Source organism: Ruditapes philippinarum, unplaced genomic scaffold, assembly GCF_026571515.1.
Source record: "Ruditapes philippinarum isolate M1 unplaced genomic scaffold, ASM2657151v2 ctg1879_1_1_1_1, whole genome shotgun sequence".
Taxonomy (NCBI): Eukaryota; Metazoa; Mollusca; class Bivalvia; order Venerida; family Veneridae; genus Ruditapes; species Ruditapes philippinarum.
In genome coordinates, this window is record NW_026863393.1 from 64,109 (window position 1) to 92,017 (window position 27,909).

The 27,909-nt window shown below is 33.5% G+C and overlaps 1 protein-coding gene across 2 annotated transcripts; it reads left to right on the plus strand.

The window, feature by feature from the left end:
- Positions 1-27,880, plus strand: LOC132721977 (transcription factor E2F3-like). 2 transcript variants are annotated; one of them, XM_060706364.1, is made up of 9 exons: positions 1-576; positions 21,328-21,430; positions 21,769-21,860; positions 22,843-22,967; positions 23,209-23,285; positions 24,245-24,344; positions 25,088-25,223; positions 25,714-25,888; positions 26,732-27,880. In XM_060706364.1, the coding sequence occupies exons 1-9, from the start codon at positions 310-312 to the stop codon at positions 26,941-26,943; spliced, it is 1,287 nt and encodes a 428-aa protein (XP_060562347.1). In that variant the 5' UTR covers positions 1-309; the 3' UTR covers positions 26,944-27,880. The 2 variants fall into 2 exon arrangements, with proteins under 2 accessions (XP_060562347.1, XP_060562348.1); XM_060706365.1 differs by lacking the exon at positions 1-576 and adding an exon at positions 18,901-19,583.
- The last annotated feature ends 29 nt before the right edge of the window (positions 27,881-27,909 follow it).

A 27,909-nucleotide genomic window follows, 5' to 3' on the forward strand; every position in this document is an offset into this window, starting at 1 on the left:
CGCGCTTTGCTTTGTTTTGCAATCGTCTACATGATTGAATGGAAGATTACAGATCCGAAATGATGGCAGAACACTAGAAAATCGGTGCCATCTGCATTTAACAGTCAACCAGAACCTTGAATTCACAACAATTTTGAAAGAAGGATTATTTATTAGTGCTATTGTTACTTTAGTTTTGTTGCATGATTTGTTATTTTCGTTAATTTTTACTTTTTTCGAGGTGATTATTCATTCGGATATTTTACTTCCTTTGTTACGTGGCCACCGAAATCAACCTAAAAAATCTGGGAAAAATAGAAAGGATCGTGTATGACAATGTCACGAGGTGGTGCACTGACTAATCGACGATTCTCTCTCCCAGTGATAAAGCAAGAACCATTTGATGGAACGGACTCTGCACAGATTATGAACTTGACTAGTATCTTCAGTTCGCCACCTTACAACTCGTCCCAATCCTTGACAAAGATCAAAGAGGAACCGCAGTCGTGGTCATACGTTACCCAAGCACGAGGGCTGACTCCTAGTGGTCCATCCTACAGACCTCTTGCCGAAAAGACCGTCGGGGGACGTCCCCAGGTGAGAAATTATACGTATATACCATAGTGTATTGTACTTCAGTTTTTGCATGGTTGGTTGGGCAGGAGGATTTTTAAGGTCAGTAAAGTTATTGACATGAGTCAATGAAAAGATAACAAATTTAGCCAAATGAATGGTTTATGATAAACATTTTTCTGTTTTGAGAAAATCAAAAATCGCATGTGATTAATTTTGATAATTTGTTGTCATCATGTTGTGAAAATTAACAAAAATTCACTTCATCTGTTGTTTGTGCATTATTTTCTCTAAATACAATATATTAAAGTGTAGTCTGCATGTGTGTGCAATAACTGGTAGATTTTCTTTTTTGCAATTTAATTAACTAATGTAATGACCATGTAACAGGTGTAGTTAAGGAATTTCATCTATTTGTTCAAGCTATTATCTTCCTTCTATATTTGCTGTAGGGTAATATTGGGCTATTCCAGAAAATATCCGCACCCCCCCTATGGAAGAGTCTGAGATGAAAATACCCCCCCCTAGGACAAACACTCAGAGTTACCCCCTTGGACAACATAATGTAAACAGCTTTACTCAAAATGACCCCCTTGGACGACCTTAAATGTAAGATTTTTGCCCAAAATAACCCAATGGACAACCTATGGAAGAGACTTTTGATCAAAATGCCGTCCTTTGACAACCTATGGAGGAGACTTTTGCTCAAAATGACCCCCTTGGACAAAAAATTTCAATATCCCCCATTGACAAACTGCTGAAATTGACCCCCTAGGACATCTTCAATAGGTATATTACTATTAAAAATAGACCCCCTGGACAACCTATGGAAGAGACTTTTGCTCAAAATGACCCCCTCGGACAAAAACATTCAATATCCACCCTCGGACAAGCTACAGAAATTGACCCCCTAAGACATCTTCCATAGGTATATTACTAATAAAAATACACCTCCTGGACAACCTATGGAAGAGACTTTTGCTCAAAATGACCCCCTTGGACAAAAACATTCAATATCCACCCTAGGACAAGCTACAGAAATTGACCCCCTAGGACATCTTCCATAGGTATATTACTATTAAAAATAGACCCCCTGGACAACCTATGGAAGAGACTTTTGCTCAAAATGACCCCCTCGGACAAAAACATTCAATATCCACCCTCGGACAAGCTACAGAAATTGACCCCCTAGGACATCTTCCATAGGTATATTACTAATAAAAATAGACCCCCTGGACAACCTATGGAAGAGACTTTTGCTCAAAATGACCCCCTTGGACAAAAACATTCAATATCCACCCTAGGACAAGCTACAGAAATTGACCCCCTAGGACATCTTCCATAGGTATATTACTATTAAAAATAGACCCCCTGGACAACCTATGGAAGAGACCTTTGCTCAAAATGCCCCCCTCGGCTACTTAAATTGACCCCCTTGGACATCTTCCATAGATATAACACTAATATAGACCCCGCCCCCCTCCTCCTGGACACCCTATAGTAGAGACTTGATCAAAATGACCTCCCTTGGACAAAAAGTTTTAATATCCCCCAAGCCCCTTGGACAAACTACCAAATTAACCCACTACGACATCTTTCATATGTCAACGCTTTAGGATCTGATTATCAGCAATAGAATGTCACCTTCTCATATCCTTTTAAACAAGCAATCAGCGACGAGCTTTCATAATCTTTAAAGCCATGTGGTTTCTTTTTTTATCTGCTGGAAAATCAATTTTGAGTTATTTGGAAAACAAACATGGCGTTTTGCATATAGCCTGCAGACCCTGTAAACTGCCAAAACAATATTGACCATTAAAAATTTAGTCTATTATTTCCAGTTTATTTGTTTCATATTACTTCAAACATTCTTTTTCTAACAAAAATACATGTAAAGGAAGGTTTGATTGCATTGCCAATAATAGCTAATAATAGCTAAACTTTTGGGAAATCCTTATCACAATGATTGCGAAACAAATACAGTGGAAATCAGACCTACATGTAAAAAGAAAGTAGATCTGAGCTTTAGTAAGATTGTTCATAGGTATAACGCTTATAAAGACCCCTTGGACAACCTAGGGGTTAGGGTTAAAGAAATAGCCTCCCTTGGACAATATAACTTTTGATGCCCCCTAGGACAAACTGACAAATCTTGTATATTCATAAAACACTTTTTTAACACAATGGACAACTTATGCAAAACATCATGTCTGTTCATAATCATTACTTTTACAGACACAGTTTGAGAATATCTAAGGCTAAAAAAAGACCGATACAATTCAGTCTAGCCAAATTCAGATCATACCTCTTATTACATGACAATAAGGAAGGAAAATTATAGTGATATTATGCCCATTTATTTGAGTAGTCAAGAAAATTTTACATTTTGCCATAATTGTTTTTAATTTTTGTATATTACTTCCCAAATTATCCAGATATAACTAATCCACATGATGGTCCTCATGGGCTCCTTGCTGCTAGTTCTTGTTGCTGGGTCATGTGGGGGTTGCGTTCATTGAACACCGCCTTTCCTTGTTGATCTTGTCTATCATATTTTATTGAAAATTCTATAGAAATCCTTTAGAATGTATAATTTAGTAATTCTTGATTGATAAAAATATTGGGACAGTCTTTTTTAATTCAAAGGTAGCTTATAATTATATTTTAACAGATTTATCTTAACCATTACAGTTTGACAATTCCAAAAATAGGACTATCCTTAACTCACCCGGATGTCAGCATTGGTGTAACAATTTGGTTACGGTTTTACGTGCAATATCATATCCCATGAACCACTTACGATATTTGCTTGTACTTCACACACTCATTTAAGAGCAATTTATAAGGTCACTATCCAAGGCCCGTAACTCTAGCATTGATTTTAACAGAATTATAGCCCTTTTCGAGCTTGAAAAATCCTTGGTATAAGTTTTGCTTGCAACTTCAATGTTCAAAACTACTAAAGGTATTCACTTGAAACTTAATTCATCTCTTAAGGTCATTTTCCAAGGCCGGTACCTCTAGCATAGATTTTGACTGAGTTATGGTCCTTTTTGAACTTTTATAAGTGTTGCTTACAATATTATTCTTTAAAACAACTAAAGGTATTCACTTTAAACTTCATACAAGTTTGCGGGATCATAAATAAAGGTCACTATCTTAGGCCCGTAACTCTAACATCGATTGTGACTAAATTATGGTCCTTTTTGAATGTTTATAAGTGTTACTTACGTTACATTATTCTTCAAAACAACTAAAGGTAGGGGACCATCAACCAGACACTTTTTGAACATTTTCCATAGACTTTATAATTTGAAAGCTAGAGATCTGAAATTTTGACTCAGTACAGCTAGGTTCTTCTCATAACTAACAAACAACTTTGTTTATTTTTTATTATATTGACAATTTTATCTGAGGCCCATCAAGGAGGGTATCAAAATTACCAAAATTGACCACACTACAGCACCATATGTCGGGACAGATATGCAATGGCACTAATTTAATTCAGATAAAAGCTTGGGTGTTTTGATTGTTGTTTTTAACATGATATACAATATTTCAGCAACAAATGCTGAAGTTTTGAATATTCTATTGTTTACTCTGCAAATGATGATAGCTTGTATATGAGACCAGGTATTGCTTTCTTGACCCCCAAATTTCAACGTCAACATTCTTGAAATAGACATTAAAAATTTACCATTTATGGAGGTTGAAATAAATTTATTTACTTGCTACCCCCAAGGTCAAGGTCACACTTAAAGTTTAAATGTTGAAATGCCTTCAGTTAGTTATAAAAGTCTACATTTCGTGTCCGCTCCATAACTTTTAAACTACTGATTTTTTTCTAAAAACTTGGCACAAGTTATTATTACTATATTGAGACGATGTGCAGAGCGCAATAATTTGGTTGCTATCCCCAACTTCAAGGTCACACTTAAAGGTCAAGTGTTAAAGGTGTACAATTCATGTCCGCTCCATAACTTTAAAGCCGTTGGAAGGTTTTTATAAAATAACTTGGCACGAGTGATCACCATTATGAGACGATGTGCAGAGCGCAATAATTGAATTGCTACACCCAAGGTCAAGGTCACACTTACAGGTCAAATGTTAGTCGTCTTCATTTCATGTATGTCCATAACATTTAAACCGCTGCAATGTTTAAAGATAACTTGGCAGAAATGATCACCATTATGACACCATGGCAGAGCACAAAAATCAAGTCACAACCCTAAAGGTTGCAGTCACACTCAAAGGTACAATGTAAAAAAGAGTTCAGCATCCAGGTGGCTACCACCAAGGTCAAAGTTATATGTTCCATATTTTTTTTTATTTTATGGAAGATTTTAAATAACATGGCACAAATATTCACCATCATGAAACTATGTCCTTATGATAATCAAGGTTGTGGCTGGTTAAAGGTCAAGAAGTTCACATCATGTTCACTGGGGAAGAGGATTTAGCTGTCCTTCAGACTATCTTGTTGTCCTCTGAATTATTTTGGCTTACTTTTTAGCTCACCTGTCACGGTGAGCTTTTGTGATCGCTTTTCGTCCGGCGTCCATCTGGCGTCTGTGAACTTTTCCTTTAAATGACATCTTCTCATAAACCACTAAGCCAATTTCATCCAAACTTCACAGGAATGTTCCTTTGGTGGTCACCTTTGAAAATTGTTCAAAGAATTTAATTCCATGCAGAACTCTGGTTGCCATGGCAACCAAAAGAAAAAACTTTAAATATTTTCTAAAATACCGAAAGAGCTAGAGCTTATATATTTGTCATGAAACATCTTCTAGTGAGTGTCTACCAAGTTTGTTCAAATAATAGCCCTGGGGTCAAAATTGGCCCCGCCCTAGGGGGTCATTGATTTTCCCTATATGTATATAGTAAAAACTTAAAAAATCTTCTTTTAAGGAACCCAAAAACCTAGAGCTAAGATATTTAGCACGAAACATCTTCTAACGGGTGTCTACCAAACTTGTTCAAATAAGAGCCCTGGGGTCAAAATTGGTCCCGCCCCAAGGGAAAATGATTCTCCTTAAATGTGTATGGTAAAAACTTAAAAATCTTCTTCGAAAAAACCCGAATTATAAGCTAGAGTTTAGATATTAAGCATGAAACATCTTCTAGTTAGTGTCTACAAAGATTGTTAAAATAAAAGCCCTGGGGTCAAAATTTGCCCTACAAGCTAGACCTTAGATGTTTAGCATGAAACATCTTCTAATGGGTGTCTACAAAGATTGTTCAAATAAAAGCCCTGGGGTTTAAACTGGCCCCACTCCGCGGAGGGGGGGGGGGGCTGTATACAGGTGAGCGACTTCAGGGCCATCATGGTCCTCTTGTTGTATTTTCTGATCACAGATCAGGAAATACAATGCTGACATTCAATCTCAGGCACAGTTTTTCCCGACAAACCTAACAACAAGTAGTTCTCAAAACAGCTTAAACTAGCAATGTTAAAGAAAGAAATATTTTTATTTTGTTACAAGTACCCATCAAATTACCATGCATTCAAAGTTTAAAAGTAGCTTTGGATTATAGAATTGTCAATAAATGCACAACAAAAAATAACGCGGATGAATATCATTTTAATCAATGAAAATCGCTCGGCTATTTCCGTAAAGTTACAGATTATTGTGATCGGAATTAAACGCCCCTAAAAGAACATTTGTTAGACTTTCTGAAAAATAAAGTAAGGATGTAAGGATGTTGACTCTAGGACAGGGACGTTAGTTTAGGGCAGTCGACGATCAATAATCAATTTCTACCATAAGTTAGGCACCCGATGGTTTAATCCACATAAATAAAATATTATTTTTAGCACTGTCGTAACCAAAGACTTCTGCGCATATTACACAAATAATTCTGACTGTCAATAGTGAAATATATATGTGTCGGACTGTTTGGGCTAGAAGATTTTCGCCAAATTATCAACATCAGTTTACCTAGAAATTATTAAGAATTACAAACCATAAATTGAAATTCTAAATTTATAATAATTTGGTTTTATTCAGATTAATTTCAGTTTCCATCACCGTGGCCGAGGGGTTACACACTTGTTTACAATATGAGAGGTCTAGATTTCAAATCTCAGTCGTGACATTTTACTCAATTTTTTTCCAGCGATTTTTTAAGGAATTAGCCAGGATATGCAACGATAAAGTGTGGCTGTCATAAAAAATGAACATAAGCAAGTAGAAACTCTGGTCATGCAAAATTCCATATGTATCAAACTCAAAACTGTTATAGCAAAAAATCTAAACACAGTCACTGCAACTTGGTGCCCTGCAAGATGAATTATAGTATTTCAAAATTAACTTATACAGGAAAATACATACTGATATACAGTATGATTTACAAATGTAGATTGCAAAGATCAGAAAATACCACAGAGCTCACAGCCCTTTGATTAATTTAAAAAAAATTACTGCTCAATATCTGAAGAATATGCCAATGCAATATGTGAAAATAATAGATTATTATTATTATATTATATTTAAATATATATATTGTAGTTGTTAGTCTTTCGGTATAATAAAATAAATAACACATGGCTGTCGGTGTGATAGAGGATATTGCCAACCCTTGAACTGGCATATTACCCCTGGCTGCGCCTCGAGGAAATATACCAGTCCTCGGGTTGACAATATCCTCTATCATCCTGACAGCCATGTGTTATTTATTCTATAATATGAACTGATGTTTAATTGATGTAAATATACTTCCTTTTATTATTTTTTTTTTTTGGGAGGGGGGGGGGGGGAGGACATAAGTCAGGGCCGCCAAAATCAATTGTCCGAGTTGCCCGAGTCGTAAAATTGTAGGTCCGGGCAAGTAAAATTCTGCAGTTTACTTGTCCGTGGACAAGTAAATTTAGGCGGCTAAAAGAGGAATTCTGAAGAAAAAAATCTAGTTCTTTTCTAATAGATCTAAATCAGAAGGAAAATCACACATTTAATACGAAAACTAGCGTGTGAAGTGTGGTGTCATTCATGAGGGCATTCTGTGCATATTAGGTTGTTACTATTTTAAGTGTTTACATAAATAGCTACCAACCAGGCTTGGGGTTTTCCTTACGTCATGCAGTTACTGCATGCGCGCGGCAATTAACTAATTATTGAGGGTACATGTTTGTTTTGGTTTATGACTGACGACTTAGCCTCTGCAATAAAATATTTTCGGTAGCAACGGGGTTCTGCCATAAAATTGAATTGGAAGCTGTGGTCTTTTCATTCGCATTTATTGTTTAGATAGCGGACACAGCATCAATCTCGCAACAATTGTCTTTGAAATACCGCTGTGGTGTATGAAAATTAAATACATTGTATAGCTTTTCCAGGTCATTTGGGAATATTTACGCTCATATCGGCAATTTGACTGCTTGAATTTATGTGGACAAAGTCATTTTATAATTTATTTTATGTAAAGATTTCTTGTGAAAATGCCTTTGTTTTTGAATGTCTAATACTGGTGTTAATGTATACATGTCAGTTTCATCGTCGCCGATGGTAATGATGTCAAAATTTTCACAATTCATCTGCTGCAACCAAGCGTATATACGTATATGATATTACATTCTGTGGCAATCATAATTATATCGTTAAAAAAAGCCAGATGTCATCAATTAGACAAATCTAACTCAAGAGAACATATGATTTTTTAACAGGATTCATATGAATATTATATAGATGAATAGAATAAGTAGTGAATAAATAAGAAATGGTACCTGAGTGCAAAAAAATGAAGACAATACTTTAGAGCAATTTGGGTGCAAGGAAAACTGAAAAAGTGCTGGCAAAAGACCAATGCTCCTTCCAGTAAAATATACACAATTTGTCCATCACTGTCGTTCTAATTTAATCTACTGCCGTTAATATTTTATAAATATATTATATTACAATCATAATATATTATATTACTAAACATATGGCACAGAATGTTTAATAAAATTGAAAGAAAGTTCATAATCATATTGCTCTTCTTTATTGACATTTGCAGTAAATATTAAATATAAATACGGACAAGTGAACATTGAGTACGGACAAGTAAATTTCTTAGGTTACTTGTCCGTGGACAAGTACAATTTTCTGAGATTTTGCCGGCCCTGCATAAGTGTTCAGACTTCTCAATTAAGAAAAAAATTGAGGGATTATTTTCACATGACAGGTATGAAAAGGTTTAAATAAGATTGTTTCAATATTGAATATTGTATATTAACTTGATATTGAGTCAAAAGTTTCATGAAAACTTTAATCATATGCCTTTTACATTTTTTACCATTATATCTACTGAAGTACAAAACCATTCTATGATAATATAGAGAAGTTATTGCTATTTGAACCTAATTCTTACTGATATATAACAAATTTTGATGATGTTATCACAAATATTTTATAAATTCCCAGAATATTTATGACACTTTATATATGATAAAATTTTGCAGAATTTTAAAAGTTTAAACTTAAAAGATATACTATGCTCAAATTTGATATTAGAAAATATTGATAATTGCTACACAGTCTCTAAGACTATGTAAATATAAAATAAACATGTTTGACTTCACACAAAGAAGATATGTAAAATATGGTACATACAATATATTAATATATAGTGTCATTAATAAAAAACAACAGTCTTTTTAAGAAAAGTTTTAAGAAAAGACCAACATTATGTGTTCTGTAATGGGGAATGCAGCTTCCCACACAAACTGTATTCATTCTTTTATTCATACTAGACATATTCAGTAACAATGTCATTTAATTAACCCCCGCCAATGGAATCGGGAGGGGGATATAGTTTTGGCGTTGTCCGTTCCTCCGTCTGTCCGAATTTCGTTTCCGGAGTAGTTCTCTGCAACTACTGGCTGGAGTTCAACGAAACTTTATGGGAATCATCAATATCAAGAGGAGATGCGCATCCATCCGTCCGTCCGAATTTCGTTTCCAGAGTAGTTCTCTGCAACTACTGGCTGGAATTCAACGAAACTTTATGGGAATCATCAATATCAAGAGGAGATGCGCATATCGTCAGCTTGTTCAGGTCAGACACTTTAACTCAGAGTTATGGCCCTTGATAAGTTATGTAGAATGCATATAGAGTAAAATTTTGTTTCCGGAGTAGTTCTCTGCAACTACTGGCTGGAATTCAACGAAACTTTAGGGGAATCATCAATATCAAGAGGAGATGCGCATATCGTCGGCTTGTTCCGGTCAGACCCTTTAACTCAGAGTTATGGCCCTTGACTAGTTATGCAGTATGCATATTGAGTAAAAATCGTTTCCGCGCTACTTCTCTGCAACTACTGGCTGGAATTCAACAAAACTTTATGGGAACCTTCAATACCAAGAGCAGAGGGGCATATCATGGGCTTGTTCCGGTCAGACACTTTAACTCACAGTTATGGCCCTTGATTAGTTATGCAGTTTGCATATATATGAATTTCTTTTCCGCTCTAGTTCTCTGCAACTACTGGCTGGAATTCAACGAAACTTTATGGGAATCATCAATATCAAGAGGAGACGCGCATATCGTCGCCTTGTTTAGGTCAGACCCTTTAACTCAGAGTTATGGCCCTTGAATAGTTATGCAGTATGCATATAGAGGAATTTTGTTTCCGCTCTAGTTCTCTGCAACTACTGCCTGGAATTCAACAAAACTTTATGGGAATCATCAATATCTAAAGGAGACGCGCATATTGTCGCCTTGTTCCGGTCAGACCTTTCAGCACAGAGTTACTGCCCTTGATTTATTGTGCAGTGTTCATATAGAGAAATATTGCTATTTCTTTGCAACAGCTGGATTGATTTCAACAAGATTTTATGGAAACCATCAATACAGAAAAGAAATTTGCATCTCATTGGCATGTCCTGATAATAATTTAACACAAAGTTATGGCTCTGTTATTGCCCTGAATATTTATCAAGTTCAAAGAATATTACTGTTTATGCCATGATTAATATATAAATAAAGCCTTATGTCTTCAGTTGTTGTGTTAATAATAACCAGTACCCGGCGGGGGATATAAATTCAACGAATTTGCTTGTTTAATAATTTTTTGTGATTAAAATACTTAACTCAAGAATTGGCATAGTATATATTTAAAATATCTGATGATTTTTTTTTTGTTCCTTTTAAAATTCCCTAATTTAATACACCGATTAAGTGCAACAGTTAATTTTTACTTTCTGTAATATCATTCACAAGCACTTGTTAAAATTCATTATTACTGTATTACATTAAATTCTCTGCAAATGTACAAAGAATATCTAAACAAAATTGATCTAGATGAAAAAGTTCAAGTCATTGCATATATATATACATGAGGTTTAATATCAAAAACCTTAATACTGTGCATTTATAAACACAAAATATTATATTATGCAAGAATAGAAATAATTGCCCTAATTTTGGTCAAAGTTCCAATATTTTGAGCTTTTAGATGCAAAAGTCCTTTGAAGACATACTGACTATTTCAATAAGGTATAAATTATCAATAATTAAGCAAATTTATACATGTATGTAACTCTTACAAAACATAATTAAATTTTCTTGTAACAAAAAAATTCCAAATTTCATATTTGACCTTGATGTTAAAGGTCAATCAAAAGTCACATTTGAATCAATTGTCATATTGGAAGTGCTATTTTGTCCAAGTGTGAATCCCATCCATAAATAATGTGCAAAATGATGATGATTTAAACAAGTTATTTGAAATTTTCATTTACATTTATATTTAATTAAACCTTGGATAAATGTTTAGCTTCAGGATCATTTTAATTAAAAAATTCAATGAACCATTCATAAAAGTTAAATTATTATGCTACATGTAGTTTCTTCTTGATATCATATGTTTTTTTTTTGTTAATTATCCTGTGCCATTTTTAGATTTCAAATTTGTTACAAATATAAAGTGAGATAATTACAGCCTAAAAATCAAGCAAGGAGAGTATTAGTTGTAATTCCACATTTCACTGGCATGCCAATGAGCAATTATACTTTAGGACAGTATCTAAATGATGTGTTGGCAGATTAAATTGTTCCCAGCAGAGTTTTCATATAAAACAATCTGCAGCTGATGTGTGGTCAGGTATAAAACAATTCTGACAAGATGGGTTAAATTTATAGAAGCCTAATCAGCTGATCACTGACCAGTCATGTAGCACTACATGTTAGTTTATAACAGGCAGTTATACTCCACTGATTTAATTCAACCACAGTATAATGATATTAAAGGTTATAAGATGAGGCAATTCAAATTAACACATGAGGTTGAGACAATATAAAATGCACAATAATAACTTTTCTGTTCATTCCTTTCTCTCCATGACTGTAACTATATCCAGAGACTATGTCTCTGCTATATCACACATTTCTAAAAATCAAAAATGTCAGATGACTTTTCAGCCTTTATTACTCCATCAAGACAGAAAGATGTAACAAAGATACATTTAAGGTTATTTAGTTCTGTTGCTAGTAGTAATACTAATGGTAAGATTTCATCTAGATCTATCTGTCTTCATTAAAAATATGGTTTTTCATTGCAAAAGTCAGCAGTCACTGATTTTTCTCTAATTGTCTTCTGTGTCTGTTGGTCATAATGTATGTTTTAAGTCATACATAAAACAAGGTATTAGATATATAAGCAACACTTTTTCAAAAGGTATTTAAAACCTTAAATTATATTAATAAACTGTACTATATGGACATAGCTATAAAAAATAACAAAAAATTACCATCTTGTTTGAAAAATATTGACAATTGAAAAACATGTATAACTTTTCTTACTTTTGTATCTGTTTTTTTTTACAACAACAAGAAAAAATATGTTATTATTCGAAGAAAAGTGTTGGTAGTTTCATATTTTACTTGGATAAAAAGTATTAATAAAGAATCATAGGTTTTTAATAACTACAAATAAATAAAAATGAAAAATATCCTTGAAAAGATTTTTTTTGGTTTATTGAGACAGGTACTTGTTATTTTACATCAAATAAGAAGAGGTTGGAGTAAAAAAACCTGTTAGATTTTCAATTTGTCTTATAAAATAGGGGCATCAAAATATTATTTAAATAATGATTACCTTGATACAAATCTAAACTTTTGTTAAAAATATAAAGTATGTTTACTATGCCGATTTCAAATTTATAATAATCATTTTAAGTTGTTACCCTATCCAATTTCACACAATTCACAGGATGCATTAAACTTAAATTTGTTCTTTATTTAGAAAAAATCAAAATCTGGCCCTACAAAAAAAGACAAAAATTAAAAAAAATAAATTGCCTCTTCTGGGGTTTGAACCCACACCCTATCAGAACTCTATGTCCATACTCTACAGATAGGATTCTGCAGTTTTGTTAAGAAAGGACCAACTTTACTTGACCCTGTAATAAAGTATGCGTCCGAATACATACAGTATCACAGTAGTTTATTCATTCCTCTATTTCAAAAAAGACATAATAATTTCATAGATTTTAATGAATTAATTTTGTTAAAATATTTTACTCGAGGATGAGCATAGTATCTTTAAGCTATTTCAGTTTATTAAGTGGTAGTTACACAAAATATAGAATATTAATTATGGAATTCTTATAATATTAAAGCATGATATGTACATTATACATATTTACTTTGTTATTGTGAATCCTTTGATTATATAATCAATGATTGATCGAAAAGGGTTGTTTCGATTATTTACGATGATCGATTATGATTTTTGTCCGATAAAGAAAATATAATAAACAAGATCAACAAGGAAAGGTGGCGTTCATGATCCAGCAACAAGAGCCAATATAATTTTGGACCCCTTAAATTTAGGCCTGGACCCCTACTTTTCTAGGCTATGCATCCACTGAACCCCTAAAATATCAAAGAGATGTAAGACCCTGGTTACCTTTGACTTTCCACGACTGTTTTCTATAAAATTCAAAAGCTCCGAAACCGTTTTGCGAAGGCATCTAGTGGAGAGCTCTTGGAAAATGTCATTTCATACTCACCCCACTTACCATACCCTTTGGCAGTGATACTATATACCTCATTATGTGTCTCTGCCATTGGGCACAACTCGTGGTAAAAAATGAAAACCTCTTCCATACCCCTTGGACAGCCGATATTTTCTATACTCATTGGACAAATATTACTTTATGACCGCTTGGACAACACATCCATAAAAAATGACCCCCTTGGACAGACAATATTTGCCTGACCCTTGGACAATCATTAATACATGCACCCCCTTGGACAACATATCAATAAAAAGTGACCCCCTTGGACAAATTGTCTGAAATACCCACCTTGGACATCTCTTCCATACCCCTTGGACAGATATTTTCCATACCCCTTGGACAGATAATATTTCCCATAACCCTTGGACAAGCATTTATACATGCGCCTTCGACAACTTATCAGTAAAAAATGACCCCCTTGGACAAATTGTCTAATTTAATACCCCCCTTGGACATGTCTTCCATACCCCTTGGACAAATAATATTTTCCATACAACCTGTCTTTTTCAAAACAATACCCCCTTGGACAGTGTTATCTGAAATATGACCCCCTTGGACCTATTTTTTAAATACCCCCCCTTGGACAAAAAAATACCTCTTCCATAGGGGGGGTGCGGATAATTTCTGGAATAGCCCATTTATCTACAGCGTTTATTTACAATAGCTAATTCCTAGTTAAATACATCATGTTGCTCTAGGCAAGCAATGTTTGACAATACCACTAATGTGATAATAATCATGATAGTTATTTAGAGGGGCATGCTAAATGCATGCTGTAAAAATGTCACAAGACAGTCACTACAGAATATATATGTAGTGCTACAAGGAAGTGAAACACAAAGTCAGCATCTATTGTTACATAGATCAGCTGTGACTGACAGTGTAGAATTAGTCATTGAGACATTTTTCAATAAACATTAATTTGTTGAATAGCATTGTCATAAGTGTTCTTTCATAATATGTGAAGACAGAACTCTAGACTGTATCAAAAAATTTAAAAGTTCAACATTCTTTGTTATTCAATGTCTTCCTACAAAATGTCAGTGGTAACACTAATTGCAAATATTCCAGTTTCAGATTGTTCTTTTAAATTATTTACTAAAAATAATTTCCCATAAAATTAAGCCTTAATATTTTTTACCAAAGATCTATGGATAAAGTTTAATTTAGCATTCCCTGACCTATAAGCAGTGGTTTTAATACACATTAAAAATGTTAAAAGATAAATAATCACATTACTGGTATCTTTGACTTAGGATTCCAGAGACCCAATGAAATTGAATGGTCTTAATTTTTAGCTTACAGATACAAATCTTTAAGGTCTTGCACCTGTTTATGGAAGCCCTGATTCTTTGACTGGCTAATTTAGTGTTTGTAGCAGTATATCTATTTTTATCCATGATCAAAACAGGTGTGCAGAGTATTTATTAAGACTAGGGAGTTTAGATTGGCTAAAAATGATCTTGTAAACATATTTTAATTTTATCCCCTTTTTCCCTGACCTCATTAGAAAGCCAGTGAAGGTACAACTGGATTGGCTGAAAGTGTTCTTGTAATCATATTTTTACATCGCCCCCTTTTTCAAAAACTCTTTGTCAGTGAAGGTACAAAAAATACATTGGAGTTTTAAAGGTGAACCAGTAAAACGTCTATTTTTATGCCCCCGCCATGTAATGGCCGGGGCATATAGTGTTACCCTGTTCCGTCATTCCGTCCTTCCGTCCTTCCGTCCTTCCGTCATTCTGTCATTCCGTCATCATCAGTTTCCGTTCATTATCTTAAGAACGGTTGGGCACATTCAACTCAAATTTGACATATGGATATGTCATGAGAAAATACAGGTCAAGTTCGAATTTGGTCATGGTTCGATGATTTTTGGCAGAGTTATGCCCCTTTTACTTTGAAAATAATATGAAATTTCAGTTTCCGTTCATTATCTCAAGAACGGTTGGACACATTCAACTCAAACTTTACATATGGATATGTTATGAGAAGATACAGGTCAAGTTCGAATTTGGTTATGGTTCGATGATTTTTGGCAGAGTAATGCCCCTTTTACTTTGAAAATAATTTGAAATTTTCAGTTTCCGTTCATTATCTCCCCAACGGTACAACACAATCAACTCAAACTTGACATATGGATATGTCATGAGAAAATACAGGTCAAGTTCGAATTTGGTCATGGTTCGATGATTTTTGGCAGAGTTATGCCCCTTTCACTTTGAAAATAATATTAAATTTTCAGTTTCCGTTCATTATCTCCCTCAAGGTACAACACATTCAACTCAAGCGTGACATATTGATGCGTCAAAGGAATGAGCAGGTCAAGTTCAAATTTGGTCGTGGTTCGATGATTTTTGGCAGAGTTATGCCCCTTTTACTTTGAAAATAATATGAAATTTTCAGTTTCCGTTCATTATCTCCCTCAAGGTACAACACATTCAACTCAAACGTGACATATGGATGCGTCAATGGAATGCGCAGGTCAAGTTCAAATTTGGTCATGGTTCAACGATTTTTGGCAGAGTTATGCCCCTTTCACTTTGAAAGTAATATGAAATTTTCAGTTTCCGTTTATTATCTCCCCAATGGTACAACACATTCAACTCAAATTTGACATATGGATATGTTTTTGGAATGCCCAGGCCAAGTTCAAATTTGGTCATGGTTCAATGATTTTTGGCAGAGTAATGCCCCTTTCACTTTGAAAATAATATGAAATTTACAGTTTCTGTTCATTATCTACCTAACAGTGTTACATATTCAATTTTGATTTGACATATGGATATGTCAAAGGAATGGGCAGGTCAAGTTTGAATTTGGTCATGGTTTGATGATTTTTTGGCAGAGTTATGTCCCTTTCACTTTGAGATTAATATAGATATATCTTAGGAATAAGCAGTTTAAGTTTGAATTTGGTCATGGTTCAATGATTTTAGACAAACTTATCTTTCCTGAATGTTGGAAAAATTTTGAACTTTCAGTTTCAGCACTCATTCTTTTAGCCATTATTTTGGCTACAAATATGCAATATGCTTTTTCTAAAGGTTAAGACTGAATAATTTCAGTGCCTTGAACGTTGTATGGAAATGGTTTGTGTTAACATTGAAAAGTTTTAAGGGCTTTGAACTTAAAATGAAAAAAAAAATTAATGCACCATCTGAAATTTTGGCTGCATGCGGGGGCATCCGTGGCATGATGACACATTTCTAGTTCAGTGAAGAATTTTGTTTCCTAAGTCAAGGCAACATATTAAAGCTTAGAGGTTTCAAGTTTAACATGTTTGTTTGATTAACAATAATTCCATTTTGTAATGGATGCATGGCTATTTTATTCAATTGAGGGTGTACTATGTTATCAGTTATGACCGGTTAGGTGGTCAGTTAAGGGTCACTCTGGCCAGGAAATGAGGGGCTATTTGGGGTCAACATGTTAAATTAGGACATGGTCGGCCCTTGTAACCCTGTCATAAATAGTGATGTGTAACAATAAATTTATTGCATGTTGACTGTTGAGGGAATTTGGGATTTGAAAAGGAGCTGACACTAAATAGTTGATTTATTGCATGGAAGTATCCTTATCTACCAGCTGGTTTTGTCAGTATTAGGTGTTGATCTTGCATGGCTTAGTGATTTTCAATGTATCTGACCATAGAAAGCAAAATGGAGACAATTTAACATTATGGTTGTAAAAAAGTAGCATGCATAATTTGCAATGTTCAGTCATGATTCTATGTGCTAAAATTGTGGTGTTTGTTCAAAAATGTAAAAGAAAGGAGACATCCTAGAAAAAACAAACAAAACTGTTTTGATTGTTTTTCCTCTCAAGTTTGAAATTAGAAGTTAGGTAATTGACTTTTGGATTGTTAATAATTCCCAAAAGTAGCATCATTTGGGGAAATAAGGCTTTAACACTGAAATCTTGCAAAAGTCTAAAATGTGATTCTTAGACAGCCTTGAATGGCTAGATTGGTTTTCTGTATACTTTAATTGAACAAAATCAAAGCCTTAAAAGGTTTAAAAAGTTGCAGCTTTCCTGTCTACCTGTAAATATTGAACAATCCAAGGGTCAATAGTTGTTGTTTGTCCCCTATACACTTCATACAATACACCCCTATCTGGAGTCCACTTAATCCCTTTATTACACAATCACCCTAAGCCCTCACCCACTGTTACATCAGGTTACAGCATTGAGTGGTGGGAACAAGCCTGGGAAAATTTGTTTGAGGACTGAGCTTTAGGATCCTAGTGTAAATGGCATGATGCTTCAAAAAGACGAAAAAATTGGCATAATTCTATGTAAAGAATTTGCTTACTTGCCCATAGTTATGATATTTAAGGGAATTCTGGAAAAAATTTACTTGTCCATACAGGCTGTGGGGCAGACTTGGCATTTTAGTCTTGAAAATGACTTTGCCACCACTGCAGTCACTGACTTTTTCTTTGTCTTGCATGCAAAAAATGTAAAACTGTTACAGTTGTACATTAAGTGTTATTTGTTACTTAATTTTGAGAATGGTTCAGCTATTTTAGCTATTTAGTTCTGCCATGATAATTCAATAAAGTGACAAGTTCTCACAAAATAAAATAAAAGTCAACTATCGAAGAATTAGACACAAGAGGTCATTTACTGAATAGCCGAAATTGCTCTAGGACCCCCATTGTTAATTTTTCAATGAATTTACAGTAGGCTACTTGGGTCTTCTCTGGACACTGACCCCAGTAATGACTTGTTTTGAATTTGCAAATACTAGATGTGCAGTCAGTCTTGACCGTTAAATGGGGTTTCAAGGGGTCATGTAGTAGTAAAGTTTTGTGTATTGGTGGGAAGTGAAAGTTGATACTTTCCCACTAGTGGCTGGACATGTGTTTGTGAATAGTAAATTGAAATTCAGAATGCATCATAGAAGTATGTTACAAAACTGAAATTATGGTGAGATTACAACCAATATTTCCAAGCCTTTCTAAAATTTACATAATTGTGGTCAAACCTCTATTTTACACAGTTACAGTCTTGACTTTTTCCTTGCTTGCCTTACCATATAAATTTCAAACCCGTTGGATTGAGGGGGAGCCAAAACTTGCCCGTCTCCTGAGGGGGAAACAAAAACCCCCAAAACTTTGGGTAAGGGTTTTAAAGCCCCAACAAATGTTCGACATTTTTTTACAGTGTATTTTATATGAAAAAAAAATTATTCAAAACCCGGGAAAGGTTACTGGGAAATTGGGGAAGTAAATTTTAAAGGGAAAAAAATAATAAATTTTTTTTGCAATAAAAATTTTTCTTTTTCCCCCTTTAACAATGTAGATTATTATCAACGAAAATGCTGATAAGAAATGCTTGTTAACATTTCCTGTCCATGTAAGGAAATTCTATTTCCTTAAAGGCTACTGTAATTATTATGTAATCCTTTCTAAAGAAATCAAAGGGTGGTGATGATTACAACTTTCCTTATCAAATCAGGACTGGTTTTTTTGTGGCCCCCCTAGGGATATGGCAATTAAGTGCACTTATTACCTTTCATGCAATCAACAGTTTGGTCCTTTGATGTGTAGACCCCATAATTAGGTGCTAATAGTGGCAAGTGCCCTAATTGAATTGATGGCCAACCCTTTGATAAAAAGTAATAGTTTGTTTACATGTGTTTTTTCTTGGATCAACAGTTAGCCAATGTAAATGTCACCCTATGTGTCAATTATAGAATTAACACCCCAGAGTTCAGAGGGTCTGGAATTACTTGTAAAAATTCTCACAATATAACAAGGACACAGGATTTGGCAATTTGTAAACCAAAAAAAAATTTATTTGATGTATACTTGTGATATATGTGTTTTGGAACATTACTTTAATGAAGTGTTTACCAGATCTCAAAGTGCTATTAGTTATGTGTGTTTTAAGATATTAAATATTGTTAACAGTTAAGTTTTCTGGGAATTTTATTATATTGACCAAAATATGTATGTAGTGGCATGTTGGAATAAAGGATCAAGGGAGCCTACTCTTTTCTCAGAAATGTGTAGGCAGAAATATGTAAGTTTGAACAATTTAAATTATTATTTTTTAAATTTAATTCACGTCAAGAATGCATTGTCATGAAAAAACGTGTTTTTATGACTTGTAATGAAATATTGTGGCAGAAATTAGGAGGAAAAAAAAAAAAATTTTTTGTTAATCAGAGATCTTATTAACCTTAAGTACTTAACCTTATATTATGTTATTTTGGTAATGTAACGATTCGCCACACTAACGATTCGCCACATAACGATTCGACACAGAGTAATAACGATTCGCCACAGTTAAATAACGATTCGCCACGTGTTCAAATACAAACTTTTTCACACCTGTTTTCAAATTGTTGATGGAAAACTTTTTTCCATTTTATATTTCATTTGTTAATTACATAAATTAATAACACCGAATAAAGCTTATATTGAATAAAAAAACACACGAAAACCAAATATTTTATTAACAAAATTACATAACACATTTTATAACTTCGTTATTGATATGAACTTGAAAAATATACTAACAACTTTTATAGAATAAAAACACATGAAATAAATATTTTATTAACAAAATTACATAACACATTTTATAACTTCGTTATTTATATAAACTGGAAAAATATAATAACAAACATTTATAGAATAAAAACACATGAAAATAAATATTTTATTACCAAAATTACATCACACATTGTAGATGAGAAAAACTTCGTTATTTATATAAACTGGAAAATTATACGAAATCAGCTTTTATTGAATAATTATAAGACACATGAATATTTTATTACCAAAATTACATTACACATTGTAGATCTATAAGTTAAACTTCGTTATTTATATAAACTGTAAAATTAAAAGAAAACAGCTTTAATTGAATAAATGAAAATAAATATATTTTATTACCAAAATTACATTACTGTACACATTTTAGATAAGTTATTTATATAACTAACATATTTTATTACAAAATTTACATACATAAGCTTAATTGCCGCATTGTTTTGAAATCTGCTCACATTGTCAGATAATTAAAGGATTATTTCGGCGTCAATTAAATATTTATACAATTTAAGGTGATTGGCTTGTTAAAATAAAAGGTGTGACAAATGTTTTAGATATGCGTTCTATCATCAATTATCGTAAATCAATTTTCGTAATGATCACATGTTTTTGCAATATTTTTTTTTATTATTTGACATATATATAATATATGAAATATATATTTATTTCTATGAATGATAATGATATTGTGATGTTCTTTGTTCCTTTATTTGCAGCTGTCTGTTCTCCGTAAGAATGTCATCAGTTAAAACTTTTTATGTTCTTCTTATTATTTTTTTCTTTGCTTTGGTCATGTGACCACAGAATTATTATATTTGTAATTATTGTATGTAACGAGATATACTGTAAATGTATGAGTTACCGAAATCAACTATTTCTTCTCTTCTTCTTATATTAATTGACATTTATGTTTATGATTAATCAACATATATAATTACTTTCTTGTAAATGTACTCCTGTAATAATGTTACTTTGATAAATTGAAAATCCGCGATGGGGGCTTTAAGTTCATGTTACTTGTATTAAGAAACATTATTAAATTATTGTCATTGTCAAATTATTAAAACGAATGGAAAAAGTTTGTTGATAACTAAAAAAATCATTGTTAGATCTATAATCATACTGTGGCGAATCGTTATTTAACTGTGGCGAATCGTTATGTGGCGAATCGTTAGTGTGGCGAATCGTTACTAATTCGTTATTTTCAGGCTAAGCGAAAACTTGAGTTAGATGTACAAAACCAGAATGAGGGATTTAAAACACCTGCCAAGTACAAACGACAGAGGACAAGGTCTGAGCAGAGTCCAAAAGGTATTTTTCCACTGAATTGTTTTTTTTTTGGTATTTTACTTATATTAGTAACAGAGGTTATTAGATTGGTAAATGTTAATTAGCAGGCATTTGGGCATAGCCAACATCTTTGATGCACATTCTCCACTGATACCAGCAAAACTTTCACAGAAGGAATGGCTCCTTATGCATATTTCAGGAATGTTATGATTTGATAAATTTTGGTCCTTCGTATTTTCTTGTTTCTTTACACAGTATATCATATTATTGAAAAACTAAGTAACAATTTCCAGCTGTGTGTTGTTGAAATGATTATTTATAGAAATTGTAGCAACAACTGTTGTTGTTTTTTTTTCCAGTGAGGTCACCTCTAGAAAAGACAAGGTATGATACTTCACTGGGTTTGTTGACGAAAAAATTTGTAGGTCTCATCAAGAACGCACCTGATGGGGTAAGTTCACCTTTATGAAATATAATCATTTGCACGTGATTAAACATTTATAGATAGTCTGCACCAAAGACCAGTTTGAGTGTGCCCCCCAAAAACATGCAAGTGACAAAAATAACCTCATTTCAAATTAACAAAGAATCACTATTCCACTAAAATGACTGGTTCCGTGTTAATTGTAAATTGGCATCACATAGACCTTAGTCTTATCCATAGGACTGATTGTTAAATTTTGTTTGAGTAGCATTTGGTTTGTTTTGGGTATAATATCATGGTCAGTCCGTACGTCTGTCTGTCCGTCCGTCCCAAATCTTGTGAACGCAACTCCTCTTAAACCGGATGGCAGATTTTGCTTAAACTTACAGGGATGAACAACCTTAATGTGTAGATGGTAGTAAAGGAAGGAATTTTTGCTGCGACCAAATTAACAGAATTATGGCCCTTTGTTGATGTTTTTTCACTATATACTATGTAGAAATTTTGTGAACGCAACTCCTCTTTAACCGGATGGCCAAGATTTTGCTTAAAACTTCAAGGGATTAACAAACCTTAATGTGTAGATGGTAGTAAAGGAAGGAATTTTTGCTGCGACCAAATTTAACAGAATTATGGCCCTTTGTTGATTTTTTCACTATATACTATGTAGAAATTTTGTGAACGCAACTCCTCTTTAACCGGATGGCAGATTTTGCTTAAACTTCAAGGGATTAACAACCTTAATGTGTAGATGGTAGTAAAGGAAAGAATTTTTGCTGCGACCAAATTTAAGAGAATTATGGCCCTTTGTTGATTTTTAGTTTTCAACTTGTTGCACATGTAGTCCAAAAAATATTTGACCTATAGTCATAAGATTGACAGAACAGTAGTGTGTGGGGGCATCCGTGTCCTATGGACACATTTCTAGTTTTTTTTAAAATTGAGTTCTCATCTATCCTATAATGTAAAAGATAATCATTCTGTTTAAAGCGATGCATTATTGTTTCAGGTTTTAGATTTAAATAGAGCATCCGAGTATCTGGAGGTACAGAAAAGACGGATCTATGATATAACTAATGTGCTGGAAGGAATTAATTTAATACAGAAGAAATCCAAGAACAATATTCAATGGAAGTAAGTGATATTTTATTCATTCAACTTGTTATTTTTAGATGATAAAAAATAACTTCATGGTGCTTTTTATTAGAATTTTGAATTTATACATGAATGGTTGAGCAGATTGGGAGGCAATTTTATAACAACATTGAGAATTTTCAACAGTTTTATGAATTAGGACTGATGAGGCTCTTTGTACAGAAACAGAATCACCATCATGATTGCATATTGTATATTTTTGTGATGTAATGTTTTATAGGGGCTGTACAAATTCAATAGCAGCGAATCCAGATGCCAATGATAGATTAAGTTCAGCTACTGTAGATTTACATTCAGGTTTGTGTTTTGCTTGATTTTTATAGAAAAAGAGAGTTGTTGAATGATTTTGACTTGTTTGTCTGCTTTTATCTGAAGCATTTCTTTACTTGTCTGTATGATATTTATATAGAAAATTCTTGGAAATTTCCACTTGTCGACATCGTGGCCAAAACAGAAAATTGATTTTGCCGCCCCTGATTGGTAGAGAATGACTTATTTGATTGGAGGTTAAACATTTATGATAAATAAAAAAAAGTTTGCATCCTTGGGTATTATATCATAAAAGCGACCAAGAGGTAAGGGTGTCAGCCACTCGACCTAGGGGTAAGTGGGTTCAAGCCTCATCCATGTTTCCTCAGATGACAACAGTACTGGTAAGGTGCCGGCAGCAGACTTGAAAGTGATTTACATACGTTGCAAGAATTTATAACACAATCCAGCTTTAATGGACTCCAGTTAATTGAAAGCAACAGAAAATCTTTTGTGATTTTTAAAGAAATAGATGGGGGAACGCAATGAAGATTGTTTACTTAACTGTAGTGGTTTTATTGATAAAAAAATACATTACATCAGAAACAAACAGATTTCTTGGATATAAAGGTTTTAATATATTTTGGAAAAAGATGCAGGGCAGATTTTAATTCGGAAAAATGGTATTTGTGTCATCTGAAATCTGGTTTATATTGGCCCCTAGTAATAAGAAGAAAATGCCCAGAAACACACACACACACACAAATGCAGCAAATGTTAAGAATGTTTTTATGTGATTATTTTCCTGAACTTTTGGAAATTATATCTGGTTTTAGTGTAAAAATAAAGATTTAGAATAGATTGTCACTATGTATCAGATTCAATCTGAACAGATCTTATTCTAGAAGTAAAATGGTTACCTAAATTAGTTTTAATTCAACACTTATGTTGAAGATTTTTTCTGATTCTTTTGTTATATGTGCACTTGCTTTTGTTTCTATTTTTAGATTTAGCCGATTTAGAGGCGAAAGAGAATAACTTAGATCACATGATAAACAGTTGTACAAAATCGTTGAAAGAACTTACAGAAAATCAAGATAATTCGAGATATCCTTTCATATTTAAATAGTGTTGTAAGTTTTTATGAACACATTAATGGACGATAACTTACCAGCCTCCTAGTGTTGACTGAAAATACCCAGACAGTAGACCAGTGCAGACAAAAGATCAGCTGAAACTGATAATGTACCTTCTGGTCATGGTCTGGGCTGTTTGCTGTTCAGTTAGTTATTATTTTGAAATTTTCACACACGTAAAGAAACAATGGAGAAGTCTGTCATTTTAAGGTATTAAGTGGGATAAGGGTTAAAAAAAGTTACATTGTTAAAATGTTCAAGAAGCTACATAAATTAATAATTGATGATATGATTGTGATCTTGTCAGATGAAGGATCATATGATAATGTGAAAGTTTTCTGGCTTTTGAGCTTTCTTCAAAACAACAACTTGAGAGCTATTCATAACACTATGGTGGCATTAGTTTCTAAAAATAGAAGATTGTGTCTGCTGGGTAGATTAGAGGGGTTTCCTTATTGTTATGTATTTTATGTGACAATTATATGAAACAACATACCTAATAATAACATATTTAATCTTGAGAAAAGCTTAAGGCCACTTTAAATTGCTTTTTATCAAGCATTCCAGTAGGGAATTGAAGTGGAATACAGGAAAAGAAACCTCCAATATCCCACCATATTTCAAACATGTCAGTCTTTCAATGTACTTACCACTTTAGTTAAAATACACGTAAGCTTCATATACTGTTTTGTTTGTATTCCTTAACTTGCGTACATTAGCATATGTAACTTATCAAGATATTCGGAGCATACGGTCCCTGGACGAACAAACAGTGATAGCAATAAAAGCTCCCCCTGAGACCAGATTAGAAGTGCCCGACCCTGGTGAAAATATACAAATATGGTTAAAGGTAAACATGATAATGATTTTAGTTGTTTTTCTTTTAAGATAAACTTCAGATGAACATTTCTCTGCTAGAATGTGTATGTACTGTTAATGCTCAATGTATTTAATATTGCCTGGGCAGTCTTGCCTTCATCTGTAAACATTAAGTACATCCTTTCCATTTATGGTCTGAAAGGTTATTTAAATCAAGTTATTGCTTTGTAAATAAAGTAACTATAGTGGTGCCATGGGTGAGTCATTAACATTTCAGTCTAGTGGGTTTGAACCCTGTCAGGGGCAAGCCACTGTTTCTATAAGCAAAAACTTAACACTCATTGCACCTTACTGGTTGGTTCAAGGAATGGATTCAGTGTATGTCTCAGCTTATAGCTTCTCGCACGAACCTAAAAAAAATTCTGTATCTAGTTAAATAGTTGAGCTTAAGAAGGGAAACACACTTCTTTCAAATAGATTTGGAGAGATGTTAACGGTGACTAATACATTATTGATTACAGAGTTCAAAAGGGGCAATAGAGGTGTATTTATGTCCGGAAGAAGTAAACAACCATACAGATCCAAACACGACCACGTCATCTAATGCAGACAGTGCGTGTAGTACTAGTAATACCAGTAGTAGTGGGGAAGACTCGTTTTTCTCCGAAGATTCAACCTCCTGTGATAGTTTTAGAGGTATGATCTATTCTACATGTTCAGAGTTAACAGTTTAGAGGCTTCTCTTCTTGGTGTATACTTCTGTCTTTGTGTAGTGGATAATTTGGAACAGGATGTCCGTTGAGTTTTAAGGGATATCATTTTCAGTACACCAAAAATATTGAGATGCAACACAGTCAATGAATTTAAGTTTTTGAATTTACTAGTTCGAATTCCATTTTTGAATTTATTCTACTATATATTTAACTAAATTTTCTTAAAATTTTCACTGGCCCGAACTAATTTTCACTGGCCATAGGCCACGGTGCTAGTGCTAAATTTGATGACTGCCAACAGTTTATAACCTGGCCTTGAGGTTATAAACTTGTTTTCCGAGTTCTGTCTCAAGTCTCAGGATTTTCATTGGTCAGTGAACATTCTATGATAGTTTCTGACCAATCAAATACCTGAAAGTGAGTTTTAGCTTAGGGAATTTCTTTATCACCTCAGACCCTGCTGAACGTTAAGGCAAAGTGGTAAAGGTCATAGACTTCACTGTGGCTAGGTTGTAAGAGTCAACCACTTAAAAGAATGTATCCACTCGCTTTTCATTGTGTAAACATGTATTTTCAGAAGTTTGGAATTTTTACAACAAAGATTCTTGTTTGTCCAAGAATTGAAATCTGCTTTGATTATTTCTTGAGAATTTTAGTCTAGCTGCAACAGTTAAAAAGTGATTGGTTTTGCTAAATTTGTAAAAATCATCTTTCTGATTTCATGTGTTCTTTAAAAAAAAAACTTGTGAGGGAAATTTGTTTCCTGCTGTTGCTGAACTTCCTTTGTACATTATTTAAATAAATATAAGTTGTTGTTGTTTTTCAGCCAATCCAGCTTTGAAGAATGCTTTATTAGAAGACCAGGATATCTCGCCTGATCTTGGTCATAGTTTGCTTTTACAAACAGAAGATCAGAATATTGATGAGAACTTTGTACAGATTGAGCCAATACTCGGCCCACTTGAAGACTACATGTTCAGTCTGGAGGAAGGGGAGGGAATCAGTGATTTGTTTGATGCTTACCCATTTGATTTATAGCTAGAGTTACCTTTTCCTGAATCATAAATAAAAACTACAGCAATTCACCACACTGCTGTGAAGACCCCACTGCACTGATGATTTATAGAATATTCCATTTCACGGGAAAGGGTTGATGCTTTGCTCGCACTTCACAGAAATTCACGGAACATAGGATTATTCAAGATAATAGACTATTCCATTGCACATGAAGGGGACCGAGTCTCACTAGGCTTAAACTCAAAAGCTTGTTACCTGTTACTTTGAAAAAAATTAATAGCACCAGGATGAAGGCAGAGCTGTACTACATTTCTTAAAAGAAGAAAAATGGGAGTGATACATATACATACTTGCTGAACTGACTTTTTTTATTGGAGATAGAAAATATATATGTTATTATTTATTTAAGAATTACATTGTTTGAACGGCCTGGGTGATGCCGCTCTTTATCTGTTGATTTAAAATGATGTTAATACTTTATTTAAAAGTATGATGACTATTTATTTTTGGTATCGAAGTAGATTGAATTCTGTTTTTGCTTTTTCCTGACATGAACTGTTAAGACGAGAGTAATGGTCAAGTGTTTTTGAACTTCATAATGGTAACAGAAAACTAGTCCCAACATGTTCTACATTGTTTTGGCATTATGGTTATATTGCATTGAAACTTTAAACCATTTTCAAATAAATCACTGAACTATACAGTTTTATGAATAAATTATTTCAAACTTTTCATTACAAATGTCTTAAAGATTACATTTGTCACTTTTCATGAAGAATTGTGACAATAAAATGCCATCTTGCTGAAAATACTGTTTTGGTGTGTTTGTGGTTTTTGTATTGGAATGGCTTAAAGCAGCATGCCTCCAGATTCATGCTAATTTTCATGAACATTCTGAAAATGTTTTTAATATTAAAATATTGTGAAAAGAACAAGGAAAGTAATTAACTTGCTGCAAATGGCAATACATCACAGATTAGAAAGTTC